We start from the raw sequence: 14,264 nt of genomic DNA, 5'->3' as shown, positions 1-14,264 counted from the left end.
CCCCTCAACACCCCCCCACCTCGCGCGCGACCTCTCATCCCAGTAGTCCCCCCGGCCCCCTCCCTATCCAGGCAGTTCATTCGAAACTCAAGGGGGCTCACATTTATTTTACCCGCTTTTTTACTTTAAAAATGACCGACGCCTTGTTAAATGTTTATTGATGATCCATGTGATGAATTACACAGGCGGGTAGGCACACACACGCTGTTGCTGTCTCTGCCATTATTACGGAGTCATTAGAAGAACATCCCCTGAGCCGTTTATGTCTGTTGTTTTTAGATAAAAGATAAACTCGTGCCTGCAATCATAGGTTGTGAGGGGACGGAGGAGGGAGGCCCCGGGGCCTGCTGCACGAAGATGTGTGTTTCATTGCAGGGACAGAGCACCTGTTAATCAGCCTCCCCCACCGCGAGTATTGGGACTGCAAGCCACGACTGAGTAGTAGGACTTTGGCACAGTAAATTTCAGTCCTTTGATTATTAAACAATTTGTGGAAATACAATTTGTGCAGTGCTGTCCAGTATGTGTGTCAATTTGAACAAAAAGCATGGCCGTGCTCCGGTGTTTCGCAATACCATTGCATTTGCACATTCCAGAGTGCATCCCGCACCGTGTTCGGTGTTCCTCCCAGAGGCTGGCTGTCTGCCTCCGAAGGGTCCGCATCAGGAAAGAACCAGACAGTTCCAACCAGCCAGCTTGTGCCCACCATCAATTCAGAGAGCGTATTAGTTCCGTTTCTTGTGCGAGTGGAATGTAAACAGCACTGCACAGTTACACAAACCTGCACGCAAGGACTTGTTCTAAAATACCATAGAGTGTATTATTTTAAAAATTAACATGGTGTTGGCACATGGTTTGTTTTCCCTCAATGATTCTAGTTTATGCAGATTATTGTACTTTAAGGGGTGGGATGTGCAGCCTTGGTAAGGACCCAGCTGTGTGATGTCACTGGTAGTGAAATGTTCTGCGAGGTGCTCGGATGCTACGGAGGCTCACCCGTTTTAAATGAGCATTTTAGTGTTTCTTTCATGGTTGGTAAATTCATTAATTTCGTTCATGAATGTGTTTATTACTGTTTTTTTTTTTATTCAGGCACTGCTCTCTTCATCTGCTATTCATTTTGCATGCGTACTCCATTATTTCTGCATCCATCCTGGGTGGTGTTCTTGGGTCACATAGGATGCCTTGGGGCTTGTTCCCTGCATATGTTGCCTACTTGCCTGTTTTCAGGCTGTCAATCGCCCCCATTCCTTTTATTGTTACCCACAGTGGCCAATTACCTCACATGTGCATGCATTGTGTGTCTATCCATTACCGTGTGCGCTTCGGTGGTCAGGGTACCATCTCTGTGCAGTGTTCACCATTGTCACCCGGAGTTTTTTCAGACATTACACGGCGGCTTAATCAGCATCTGAATACTGATAGGCTGGGTTAGTTGAGCTCTGGGGATAGTCCGTGTGATTACAAAAATGGCGAGAAGGACCCCACAAACCCACCTTATTGCAGTCAGACTCACTCGCTAGGCTCACTCGCCACCGAGCACTCCCCTCAAACTTTTACGCCTCACTACTTTCAAATGTCACCAGCCGCCACTGGTGTTCTGCACTACAGTAGGATCCTCTTCGACTGTCGCATATAATACATGTGTGGGATGGCCCCTGGAATTGCGAAAACAGGGTGTTTCCCCACCTGGAGAATTGAATGGGCCACCACCCCCAGATTTATATTTTGTGTAGTTTTTAATAGCGCCAACCCGGCCGTGAGCATTAGGGAGCTTCACAGGAGACCCACACTACACTGCACAAGGCACTCTTTTCAGGCACAAGGAGATTAAACGACGTGCCCCGAGCCACAGGATGCGGATCCGAGGCCAGGGCTCGAGGATCAGCAGATGCTTGCCACTAGGCCCCCTCCTCCCCATGGAAGCCTCGAGAAAGAAGTCCTGCCATGGGGGAACACACCATGACACAGCAGGAATAAAGCACAGTAATATTTCGGCGAAATGAGGTTCATAATACAGTTGAAATATAGAGAAGCAGTATATTATTTGAAATTAAATCACAGTTTAATAAATGATGCTCCCAATGAGTTTGCAGCCGTTTCTCTTACAATTTTACTCAGAGGCTTCCATTCTGAAGATTTATTTTATTCATCATTTTAAAAGCCAGGCTATCTTTTTATGAGATGATCCTGCATTTTCTAAACATTTTATATTTATAATCTTAAACCCGAAAAGTTGCATTAAAATGTTGATTAACAACCTGCACGGTGTAGTCTCCAACGTCGGTGGCACGCTTGAATCTTCTCCCTTGCTGCTGAGACATTACGAAGAGCTGGCCCAGCCTCTGTTCCATCAGTCGGGCAAAGGATTCGCTTTTTAATAACGTGTCATTTACCCCTTGTATAACTGTGGATTATAAAGTACATATTACATGTGCTTCTTCAATCCATGGATCAGTAAAGAAACCGTAATTAACAATGCACATGGTAAAAAAAAAGCCGTACAAATAAAATGCAATGTCCACTTACAATGGTTTCTACAATGGTGTTAAGCCAGATTCTACGGACTCCCACTTTAGGCAGACATGTCAACCGAGGGACATGGGAAATCAGTAGTTAATTTGTAAAAAAAAAAAAAAAAAAGTAAGTGCCGGGGCTCTCGTCAGGAGGCATCTTGCAACAGCCCATTTCTCCTGTTAGTGCCATCTGAAACTGAACCAACTACTAACCATGAAAGTGGGAAGAGGATTTGGCGTAATGGCCAGAGCTGCCACTGGCGAACCAGGAGCCCGATTATGATGGCGGTTTTCCTGCATCCTCCGGGCCGGCGGAAGCCACCGCCGGCCCGGAGGATGAGGGAAAACCGCTGCAGACTGAAAAAGACCCCCCGCCAGATTAGGATGGCTGGGGGATCGTTTTTCAGTCCGCAGCTTTTCCGCCGCGGTCGCCTCCCGTCCGCGGCGGAAAAGCACTAACATGGCTGGCGGTGTCTATCAGACACCGCCAGCCATATTAGGATGACTGGAGTAACATGCCTTTACACAGCGGCATTTCCGCCGTGCACAGGCATACGGATTTTTGTTTGGGGGCCCGTTGCGGGCCCCCAGGGGTGAAGGGGGGTGGGGTGTGCACATGGGGGGTACCTATGGTACCCCCTGGGTACTCCCTGCATTAGCGTGCACAAAGCGGCAGGCACCATGCGGTGCCTGCCGCTTTGTGCATGCAAATGCACAACTTACATTTTTAACATTGCGGCAGGTGCTGCTTCAAGCAGCACCCGCCGCAATGTTAAGAATACAGGATGTGACTGCCAGGGTGGCGGTCACATCCTAATTTGCACGGAGGGACCGCCGCTGCCCCTGCGGACGGTCCCTCCTACTCTATGGTGGCGGACGAACTCAGGTCCGTCCGCCATCATAATCGGCCCCCAGGTTCGGATGTGGGTGTCAGCTCAGCATCCTATGATTCTAGGAAAATCACGTAATCTCCTCGTAAATGAATGTGTCCTCAGCTGGTGCTCATGAAAAGTATGCCGGCGCTGGTAATTAAGTATCGGTGCCGAGCACCAGAAACCACCGGCTCAAATTAGGCACTGTGGGAAATGTAGCACTTTGCCCTGAATTACACAATGTAGTGAAGTGAAGAAGCAGGATTAGATCTCAGTTAACATGGACAGAATGGCCCTCATTATGACTGTTGCAGAAAAACCGCAGGGGGATACTGCACTCGAAATAACCAATACCACAGTATTTGCAATACAGTGTTGCTAAAATATTTCGAGTTTCGAACCTGGAAATGGTGGCTACAGAAGAGGTGGGCGGGTCGCTGAAAGCTCGAGCCTGACACCTGACTCTGGGCTCAAGGTCCTGGTGGAACCTCGAGCTGAGCTTTCATGTCATGTGGCTTCTGCCTACTACCACCCTCGTTTTACCCTCATGTACAGTTAAAACAACAAGGCATTAACATTTGAGGCAAAAATGAGAGTCACACAGATAGTCAAGTGGTTGACTTGTACGAATCGAACCCAGAAAACATGGATTCATCGCGGCTTCCCCGCTGAACCAAATTGTGTGATCTTAGGCAAATACTTTATTTTACTGATCCTATTTCTTCTTCACTAGCGCATATAGGTCCGTTCAGAAAAACAGCTGTGTAAAATCTATGGTGTATGGTTTAATAGACTATAATGTTTATCTATAACAATGTGGGAAACATTCAGGGTTCACATGACTGGTGTCTTGCCTGTTAGTTCACTAATGGCACTTTCACCAGGATGGGAGCAGTGTCAGGAATGGTTAAAGTTTACATTCTTTCACTTTTAATAATGACTTCTCATTGAAGTGCTATATTGTGACATGGTACTGCCAAAGTTTCCAGATTTCAAAGATAGGCACTTTTTAGAATTTTGAAGAGAATTTATCATATTTTACGTGGTTTGTTGTTTGACTTACATGGTAAACATGTCTAGGGCTCGGCTCGTGCAGGGCTCAAAGAGCCAAGCCAGACCTTTCTTTGGCTCGACTCTGACTCAGCTCGACCTGTTCATTTGTTGGCTCGCCTACCTCTAGCATATAGTAATCGGTATGTGTGCATTTATTCTCGCTTGTTTTTCCTTTATTCCTCAATTTATTCCTTGGGTACATTTTTCATGCTTTTCTTAGCGAAATGTGCACGGGGAGAAAAGGAACTCAGAAGTATGTGTCCCCGCACAACTCAGAATCATGACTGAGCCCTAAACTCCCTGATATCGAGGAACTTGGATTAGCTTTTTTTTAAGTGAACTCCTACTTCGGTAACGTAAGAACGAGTGTCCAAAAAGTCAGACAAATGCCCAATTTTGGAATACATTTCAGTTTCTTTTCGGAATTCATAAAAGATTCCCAGAATCGTTAAAGGGAGCTGTTACTTCATAGTTCCCAGGACTAGCGCTCAAACTCTGTGAATACCCCCAGTCAAATGCATTGCACATGCGTGCATGAAGGAGACAAAGAACTAGGCTTGTGTAAATACGTCACAAAGGTGCAATTGCACTTGAAACATTGTTCATTATATCCCCTGAATGGGAAAATATTTTTCCTCTCGATAAAACCCAGCCGCACACGCCTGTCCATTGTGGGGTTGTCTAGTTCCCATTCCCGCTCTGGGTTTTTTCATGGATGGGAATGTCTATACTTTCTGTGTAAAGCATTCAAGCCCTGAAGCCCCCACGCTCCACCCCCTGTGAGCTGCTGTGCAGGCTACTGCTATAATAATATGTGAGGGCAGATAGATCAGAAAAGCTCGTAGGAGCCTCTGACTCCGAGCCCCGTCATTGGTCGTCGGCACTTGCACACTCACATACAGAGCAGTGTGTGCAACACTGCCTTATGCTTCTGTGCACAAACACACTCCTTGAGTAATGAGAATAGTGCCAGGCTGACCAGAAGGGTACGCTGGGCACAAACAGGGGAAGAGGAGGGGTTCACCTTCAATAATCTGGCCTCAGACATGCACATGGGCTACTACTGCACAGTGTCAATGGCAGTGTGCACGCCTGTTATGCCTGCAGATAAATATTCTGCTCTGTTAGCAACTCTTACACTGCTTAACTAATCCACTAAATAATGATCACACTAAAATACTCTAACACCAGCATTTTACACACGTAAAACTAATATGAATGTATGGTTTTTTTTTTAAAAACACTCTACTCACGGTATCACTCTGTCCTAACACAACCTGGAGCTTGGCTCAGTTCAGTTCTGGAATGTGTAATTGTACTTGAGAGTCCTGTCTAGAGATAAATAAAGTAACTTGCGGTGCCCCAGAGAACACGATTTTCTGCCTATTGTCGTTTCCCTCTCTGAGAGAATTAGGTCATTCTCTTAGGCCTCTCTGGATATTAGAGCACTGAAGAAAGCAGCAGCCCAGCACAGCAGAGACTGCGGGGCAGAGCAGGAGCCGCCTCCACATGTGGCGCCACTTTCAATCCTGTCACCTAAATCACTTACGTCACCCCAGAGACTTTGAAATAACACCTCAAGATTTTCATCTCAAGGAAGGCTCTGTGTGAGTGATGTTTTGCAGGTGGTACATCAACACACAATACCAATTCAGGGGCACGTTAAATGTTAGAGCTAAGTCTTGGTTTGAAAATATTCATAAATACCTTTATTAAAGCAAAACTGGCAGTTTTACTGCCTAAATGATCATTTTAGTCTGACCTTTCTAAATCATGAATTGGTTGAAATTGTCTTGAGTACCAGGCCTCATGTGGAATCCAAGAGGAACATCATGAGAAGGGGAGCTTAGACATAGCCAACTACTGTGTGCTTTATGCCTTGCCCGCGTGTCCCACAAGATGAAGGAGAGCTGGGGGGCAAATCCTAACTCTTTACCTTTACCTTTCCCAGACATCGGAATAGGGTTATCTACCTCATCTTAATATGGAAACTAATGCCAATCTTTCAGTCACCCCCCCCCCCCCCCCCCACACACACACATCAAGCTACCCAATGGAAAAGGACTCTCTATGGCCCACTCCTCCCTCTTTAAGGTTTACGTGTCAATCTCCGTCTTCCACAATGGTAAGAGCAGGATACAAGCTTCCCGCTCTAACCAATGTAAATTCGACCAATATGTTTTGTCGCACTCTCTGTTGGTCAACAACTGATGGACTCTGCTTACAGCTCCTACAACTCTACAAATTCAGAATTCTGACTTTTCTTTTATCCTTCTCTATATTGACTCTTATCACAATCCACTACCTCCAACCAACACCCACCCCTCTCTAAAAGCTTCAAGCCACTATCTCTGGAAGGAGTCCAAAATTCATAGTTCTCCTCAACCCAGACAACAACACCCATCTTCATCAAAGCCTCCACCCCTTGGGACATTGGGCATGTTGGCTTCAACATATAACCGCCACCCCCCCAAAACTCCTCCACTAGCGACAGATCTTCTACTAGCAGAGAACTCCTTCCCAAACTGACAAACATGCGATACCTGGAATCGCATACTCCTTGTACTACTCCCCTTCACTCCTACTCGCCAACACATAAAAAGTGCTCCCTCAGCTCCATTTACTGACTGGCCTCATCCCACAAAAAGAGGTTTTACTCCTACCTCCCAACATTACCTTGCACGGATCCTCCAAATACCCTAACCCTATGCTACTGACCAGACACCACTCAGATCTATCCTATCTTTAGCTAAATATAACCTCTCTGACACTGGTAGATCCCTAGCCTCAGAATTTAAACTTAAAAAATTTCGAAACTTGAAACATTCGAAGGAAATAAGCCTACCTTATCAACACCCAATGACTCATCTGAAATACATTGAATGACCCCATCTCTCAGCACTGAAGAAACGACTCCATATTGGCAACATATAACATCACTTTTGGGAAAATCCTTGACTACAAGCCCAATGAAACACAGACCTTAGTTCACTGCTGGGATTAATGTCAGTCTGGATGCCAAATCTATTCCAGTTCTGATTGCCTTCCAAAAGTCCAGCGCCCTCCACTCTGGAGAAATCTTTGGGATGTCCTACTAATCTCTGAACCATACTTATACACCTCCCATTACAGTCTTTGGTGTGTACTACATAACTGTAGGTCCACAGTCAAACACAAAACAGAGATTGCTGATTCCCTCCTAGATTATTATCTAGACGTTATGATTCTGACCGAAGCTTGCCTCAATGAATGTTCACAACCGGCAATGGATCACCTTATCTCATTAGACTATGATATTATATGCATCGACAGAGAAGACAAAATTGGTGGCGGTGTTGCCATCATTCATAAGAAATCCAACACTTGCAAACGAGTGGGGCAAACTCTATTCCGATGCTTCACTGTAGATCAGAAGCTGGAGGATATAAAACCCTCTAGACTTAACCACGGGAGGACACATTATTTCTGGAGCAATATATTGAGTTCATCACCTAATAATTCACAATGTCCAACCACCATCATACATTTCGTGGTGACTTCAAACTCGAATTAGGGGATCCTACGGACAAGGCCTAGTTAACCCTATTTCTCATTTAATGGCCTTACTCAACACTCTATGAAACTAACACATATTAAAGGAGACTGTTGGAAATGACCATCTTCTGCATGGTAGTCTCCAGATTTTTGCTTTAAGTGTCTATGTTGGACCTAGAACTATGTCCACTTTAGCCTGCTAACCAGGGGTGAAGTGCTTGTGTTCCCCCTTTAAAGTGTATGAAATTGGTATATACTTGATTGGCACCTTTAACTTACCTATAACTCTAGTATACCCTGGACCTGTAAGTTAAATGTCACCAATGGCTGCAGCACTCAGGGTGCCACCCACTGCAGTAACACAGCAAACCTGACCCTGTAGCGTGGCAGTTCAGTTTCAAACTGTCAATTCAACCTGTGAAAATAAACTCTTTTGACAGGCCTAAACCTCCCATATAAATATTAATAAGTCACCCTAAGTTAGGCCTTATTACCCATAGGGCAGGGTGCATGGCATTTAAAAGCAGTATATGTAAAAGTTTAATGTTACACTTCCCCTTCCAGTGAAATAGCCTAAAAACTATTTTGAAAAACTAAAAACTGGCTGCCTCCATAGGAAAACCCAGTTTAAATCATGCAACCATGTAATGCTAATTTATGGGTTGGTAAAAGTTCAAGAAACATTTCAACATTCTTTTTAAAAGTTAAGACAAAATTCAGTTTAATGATAAAGTTGAATTTAGTCTACCCATGAAGAAAAAGGTTATTCAAAAAATACGTTTTCCCTGCCTGTAGTGTTTAAGACCTTTTTCTGTAAGTAATCCAGTTGTCACTTGGCAGCTGATTGTTACCTAGTAGTGAGGTGTGAATTACTCCTAGAACAGGGATACATGGATTTGGCTGTAGGAAGGTATGTTGTCCTTCCTTTGACAGGATGCTGTGGGGCAGTGCCCTGGCACTAGACTAACTTGAAAGGAGGTCACTGGCAGATGTAACACATACCTGGGCCTGCCCCCTCTATTGTCCTTCTAGTCAGGCTGGCACCAATCACTGTGGGAGAGGGAGCTGGTCCAGAACTGCCTTAGAGTGGCATTAGGGTAATCAAGGAAGTTCTCATACTGAAGAGGCTTGTCTACGATATCTGCTCTCCAGACTACCTGAGATCCAAGGCAAATAATTCCACAGATCTCTAGGATCCATTTCAAGCCAGGCGACTTGCATCCACTGAATTAATTCTTGCAAAAAATGCAGTTTGTTGTCCTCTGCGGCACCACATTATGCAGATGATTGTGAGTGGTGCTGTAATACTGGGGCCTATAGTGCTGTTCATGTACAGTATTACCACAGCTTAACATGGCCATGATGAAGTTTTACAACTGGAATGGAGAATAACTCTTGGCAATCAGTGTTTCTTTGCTGGATCCAGCGTGTTATTTACCATTTTAGGGCTGTTGTTCACTAAGACATTTTGCCTTCTTCCAGATAATCCCCTGCTCCCCAGGTAAAGGTCAGGCTGGTGAAATGTCAAAATGAAACACTCCTGCGGCATTCCCCGTGGCATTACTGACTCAGCCAGAAACAGACAATATAGGTTGAATCAGGATTACCGCTGCTTTGTGATTGGCCCAGAAATGGCAGATAATATAATCAAACAGGATCTATTCAATATGCTGAAAAGTATATACAATTCACACATGTGATCGGGAATGCTAGGATTGGCCTCAAACAAGTAGTGTGATTTAAAAAAAATAGTGTAGGTGTTCTTCTGTGGTATGTATCATTCAGTCACAGATTGCTGATTCTGGTGTTAGCGATGCAGCAGGCCATGGAATCATGATGTGTTTCAGTGCACATCCCATTGAGAAATATATATATATAGAAAGCAAAATATATGACACAACAAAATTGCCAGTGTAAAGCCTTACCTGTGTACACCCAGTATGGTCTGGTGGAATCTGCAGTCGAAAGTACAGGGTACTTCAAAGCTGTGACAGAAAGAAGCAGTGACATTATGTTACAAGAAGCCCCAGAGGCTCATGAGAGTACACAATCTATAATGGGATACATCAGTACAAGTGTACACAACACTGCATTACACACTCTTTGTGTGAACATTATTCTGATTTGATTGAGTTTGCTACAATCATAACATTTATAATTAACCTACAACATTTTTTGAAAAAAGCCTTGCATACGCCGCTCTTTCTGAGCCTCCTTTGTTCTTTTTCATAAACATAAGTGAGTTCCTTGGCTAGTTTTTTACGCAGGATCAGTGCATGACTAAGCTGTTGCTGTGAATGACAAGGATAATTCCGATCCATGGCATTATGACACATGTAATTCCTGCTACTGTAGCTGAAGTGAAGAAGAGGAGATGTGTCTTCAGAAGAACATTTCATGTTGCACTCAAAATTTAACTTGTAATTAAAATATCGCAGATTGAACAGGGTAGTAGAATAATCAGCTACATGGACTATGAACATAAGTAATTCCATAAAGGTACCTGCAGAGCTGCTCAAAGCAGCCAGCTTACTGAAAAGCATAAACTCTACATTTATCGCTCACACCTCATCATCCACTACACTGCTAGGCTCTATGTCCTATAACTCAATATCAGCACCTCGATGGTCATCGCGCATAACATGGAAACTATTCCCACATAGGATCAAAAAACAAAGGCGATACCCTTCCAACCACATACCCTACATGGTGTAGCATGGTGCTCATGTAGGCTTTGGTACCCCACATAGGAGCAGTAAGCGCTATGTAACTGTTGCAATGTGATGGTGAAAATAAACATTTTTGTATACCCCTCATGAAGTTTCTTCCCCATAACAGTAATATGTATTAATTGTGTGGTTTTGAAATTAACCAACATAGAATAGAATGCACACACACAAATAGACATGGGATACTAATTTGCTTGTGTTGCGGATTTTAATCTACTAATTAAATGAAATTGTTATATTAATCTGGTATGCAAATGTCATAATCTAACAAAAATCTATGTGTATATGCTTTTTGTATGTCTTATTGTGGCAAAAATGATGGAAAATGATACGTAAACCATGCTTATTTGTGGCTAAAAATGCTAGGTAATACCTAACAGGGTTACCTTAGAATGGGGGGAGGTAAACAGAAGGGCTATACTTCAAAATCTAACGTGTAATTGTGTTTGTTTCTATAATAGTTCCCATAAAGGCCCGTGAGGCCTAACTTAAAATGGAAGTCTGCAAGACTCCGAGAATGTGATGATCTACGCATGCACAACTGTGCTCGAGAGAAGTGCAAGCAGCTTGTGCCTTTACAGCGTGGGTCAAGGTCACCATGGTCTGAAAATTCGACCAAGTGCCAAAAATCTGTGTGTCCGCATCGTGAGCATGGGAAAGTGGTCTGAAGTGACAATTTAAAGGGCACAAGTGAAAAAAAACTGTTTAATAACAATCAAGACTTTATTTTTTGATTATAAAGATGACTTGGCGGAAATATCGACAATGAGGAGATGAGGTTATGCTCATCCACCCCTTACTTCGACCAATGAGAATAAACGAGGACCCTAAAAGTTTCAAATCTTAGATAGATAAGTTAGGGAAAAAGGGTATAAAAGAGGACGCTTGGAAGTGAGAAAAAAGCTTGCTTTTGATTTTAGTTTTCGCACCACGACATGCTGTCGGACTGACAAACTTTTCCTACGGTGCAAAGACTTTGACATTTTTCTTGACTTTTTACTTTTGATGGGTGGAAAATCCGGATGGGAGGCGATCATCAAGAAAGAATAGAGAGGTGGTTTTTGGGAATTATGCTGTCCTTGCTCTGATGTCCGTGTCCTGAAATCTTGGTAATATTATGTCGACTTATTTTTCTGAACTGTTATGCTAATAAATATAAATGTTTGAATTTAACTTCTCTTTCCCTCTAGGTTATTAAAATGCTTAAACGATTATTAAAATAGGGAAAATAAAAGTAAGGTCATGATAGGAGATTTAATCTCTAAATAAAAATTAAATAAATGGAGAATTAAGCTGGTCTTGTTGTCCATTAGTTAACTCTTACTAGCAGATCCATTGACTAAATGGTGGGGTGTTTTAATGTTTTCTTAAGAATAAAACCATGGTAATATTGACAAACTGCAGATGTATATAGTGTATAGATTTTAGTATTAAATAAGACACTCCACTAGAATCCAGCAGCTCTCCTCTATTCTTCACTAATCCTGGGAGCAGGGTGGATGTGTGTATAAATGACTCGCGGTGTTATGGGCCCCACTGACGAGTAATGTGTGAATAGCTCCTAGGAAGTATAGTGATGGTTTGCAGATTTTGTTTGGAGCCGCGCTGGATCAAATGCAATACCTCAAGCTGGCAAACACCCACTGATTCATCCATACACCTTGGTATATGTATTTAACACTCATAAACATTTAAAAAACACTCCCAGCCACTGGATGATGTTTTCAGTGATGTCACTGACAATGTCTTGAGGGATGTAATATGTGAGCTCATAAGCAGCGCATTGCGGGGGCGCAAGTTATAGTTAGCTCAGCTAACTATAACTGGTGAATTTCTCTGGTTTTGTACAAGTAAAATGACAGCCTAACTATAACAACCCTGTAACCTTTGGGTTTTTCAGTGAATTTCTAAGGTTTTTTAAAATTATGTATCCTAACTATAACGTCCCTGTAACCTTTGTTTTTTCTGTAAATTTCAAAGTTTTTTTTGTTTCCAAGGTTTTTAAAAAATTCTATTTCTTAATTGTAACATCCATTTTTTTTAAGTGAACCTCTAAGATTTTCGTACTTTCTTTCTAGAATTGGATTATGTATATTACATTTATATTATATAACACTAATTTTTTTATTTCGTATGTGTTTATCAGAAAGTACATTATTAACTGGTTTTATTTTTAACAATGTTGTGAGTCAGCACAACATTGTCACATTTACTGTGGAGAATCTGTGCTCAGTAAATGTGTTTCACATGCTGGAAAATAGACCTAAATTCATTTTTAAATAAAGGTTAAGTCAAAACATTTAGGAAGATATTGTTTAACTTTTCTTTCTGGGATCATTTATGGAAAAAAACATCTTTGCAATAAAAAATTATATTCGCAACTACAGACGTCATAGCAGTGAGGTTGGTAAGCGCGAGTGCAAGGTTTGTACAAAGTGTAAAACATATATATGTACATAGTCTACAGTATATTTAACAGTAGAGCTTTATTAGTGTACTTTTCAAACTCATATTTTTGTAGTGATTTTAAAGAAAAATAGTTTTCAAACATTTTTTTTTGAGAAGACAGCAGATGTTGCAATGACGTTGGTAATCGCGATCCCAGTGGACACATCGCGAAAATGGAAAACAAAAGCTCACATTCAATTGCCACCAACACATCAAAATATAATATGTAAAAAAAAACATTCTGAACATTGCACTACACATATTATTATATACATACTTCTTTCAAAGGATTTTTAAACTCAGATTTTTCTACTAAGTTTCTATCTTTCAGACCTATTATCCATTTTCACAGTTATTCAGGATGTCGCGATGGCGTCATTAACAATGACGATCGCGCCTTTTTCATAAAGTTCAAAATACATATATACACACATATACAGTATTTTACACATTAGGGGTTTCTTACACTATTCTATAAAGTCATGTTTTTCTAGAGAGTTTACATAAAAACAATCTCTGAAACCTATTTTATTTTTTCGCAGTGAGCCCAGAGATCGCGAGGACATTTGTAATCATGATCCCTGCAGACACATTGCAAAAACAGAAAGCAAAAGCAGGAATTCAACAGCCACCACCACGTTAAAACATTAAAAGCATATCATTAATTCTAACCATCAAGGTGAATAGCTCAGTATATAAATAACTCAATGAAAACATTTATCAGAATCTCAATATCTCTATAACAATACATATTAATGATTCACTGATATATTTTTTTATATTTCCACGAATATTGGCAAGGTCATCGGTAGTTTCAACAGCCCTGCATTGAGACACGGGGGCATGCTGGTGGTCGCGGCTTCATTGCAAATATCATGTGTGATAAAAAAATCATACATTTTGGACACATAACTTGTGTCACTAACAACCCCATTTAACAACCATGGGGTCAGAGTATCTCCACCCTGACCCCTTATGTGGGCTTTCACACAATTTTGAGCCCCGGGAACAGTTCCCAATAGATAAAAAGACGCCTTCAACTTTCTGTTCAGGTTTCATCCGGCCAATCAGAGCGTTCCCGTTGGCGCGTGCATTCGCGATTAATCGTAAAA

At 42.2% G+C, this 14,264-nt stretch overlaps 1 protein-coding gene across 1 annotated transcript in view; it reads right to left on the bottom strand.

Moving 5' to 3' along the window:
* The window catches only part of KIAA1549L (KIAA1549 like), a 730,284-nt gene that overhangs the window by 287,579 nt on the left and 428,441 nt on the right, over positions 1 to 14,264 (bottom strand). The window contains exons 7-8 of the mRNA XM_078680874.1: positions 9,901 to 9,960; positions 2,262 to 2,407 (exon numbers count right to left, since the gene is read on the bottom strand). Of these exons, the coding sequence (XP_078537000.1) occupies positions 2,262 to 2,407; positions 9,901 to 9,960 (206 nt within the window). The remainder of the gene's footprint in view (positions 1 to 2,261; positions 2,408 to 9,900; positions 9,961 to 14,264) is intronic.

The sequence above is a fragment of the Lissotriton helveticus genome, chromosome 3_1 (genome assembly GCF_964261635.1).
Source record: "Lissotriton helveticus chromosome 3_1, aLisHel1.1, whole genome shotgun sequence".
In the NCBI taxonomy this organism is placed as follows: domain Eukaryota; kingdom Metazoa; phylum Chordata; class Amphibia; order Caudata; family Salamandridae; genus Lissotriton; species Lissotriton helveticus.
Note: the sequence above shows the minus strand (reverse complement) of the source record. Positions and strands in the feature narration are given on the sequence as shown.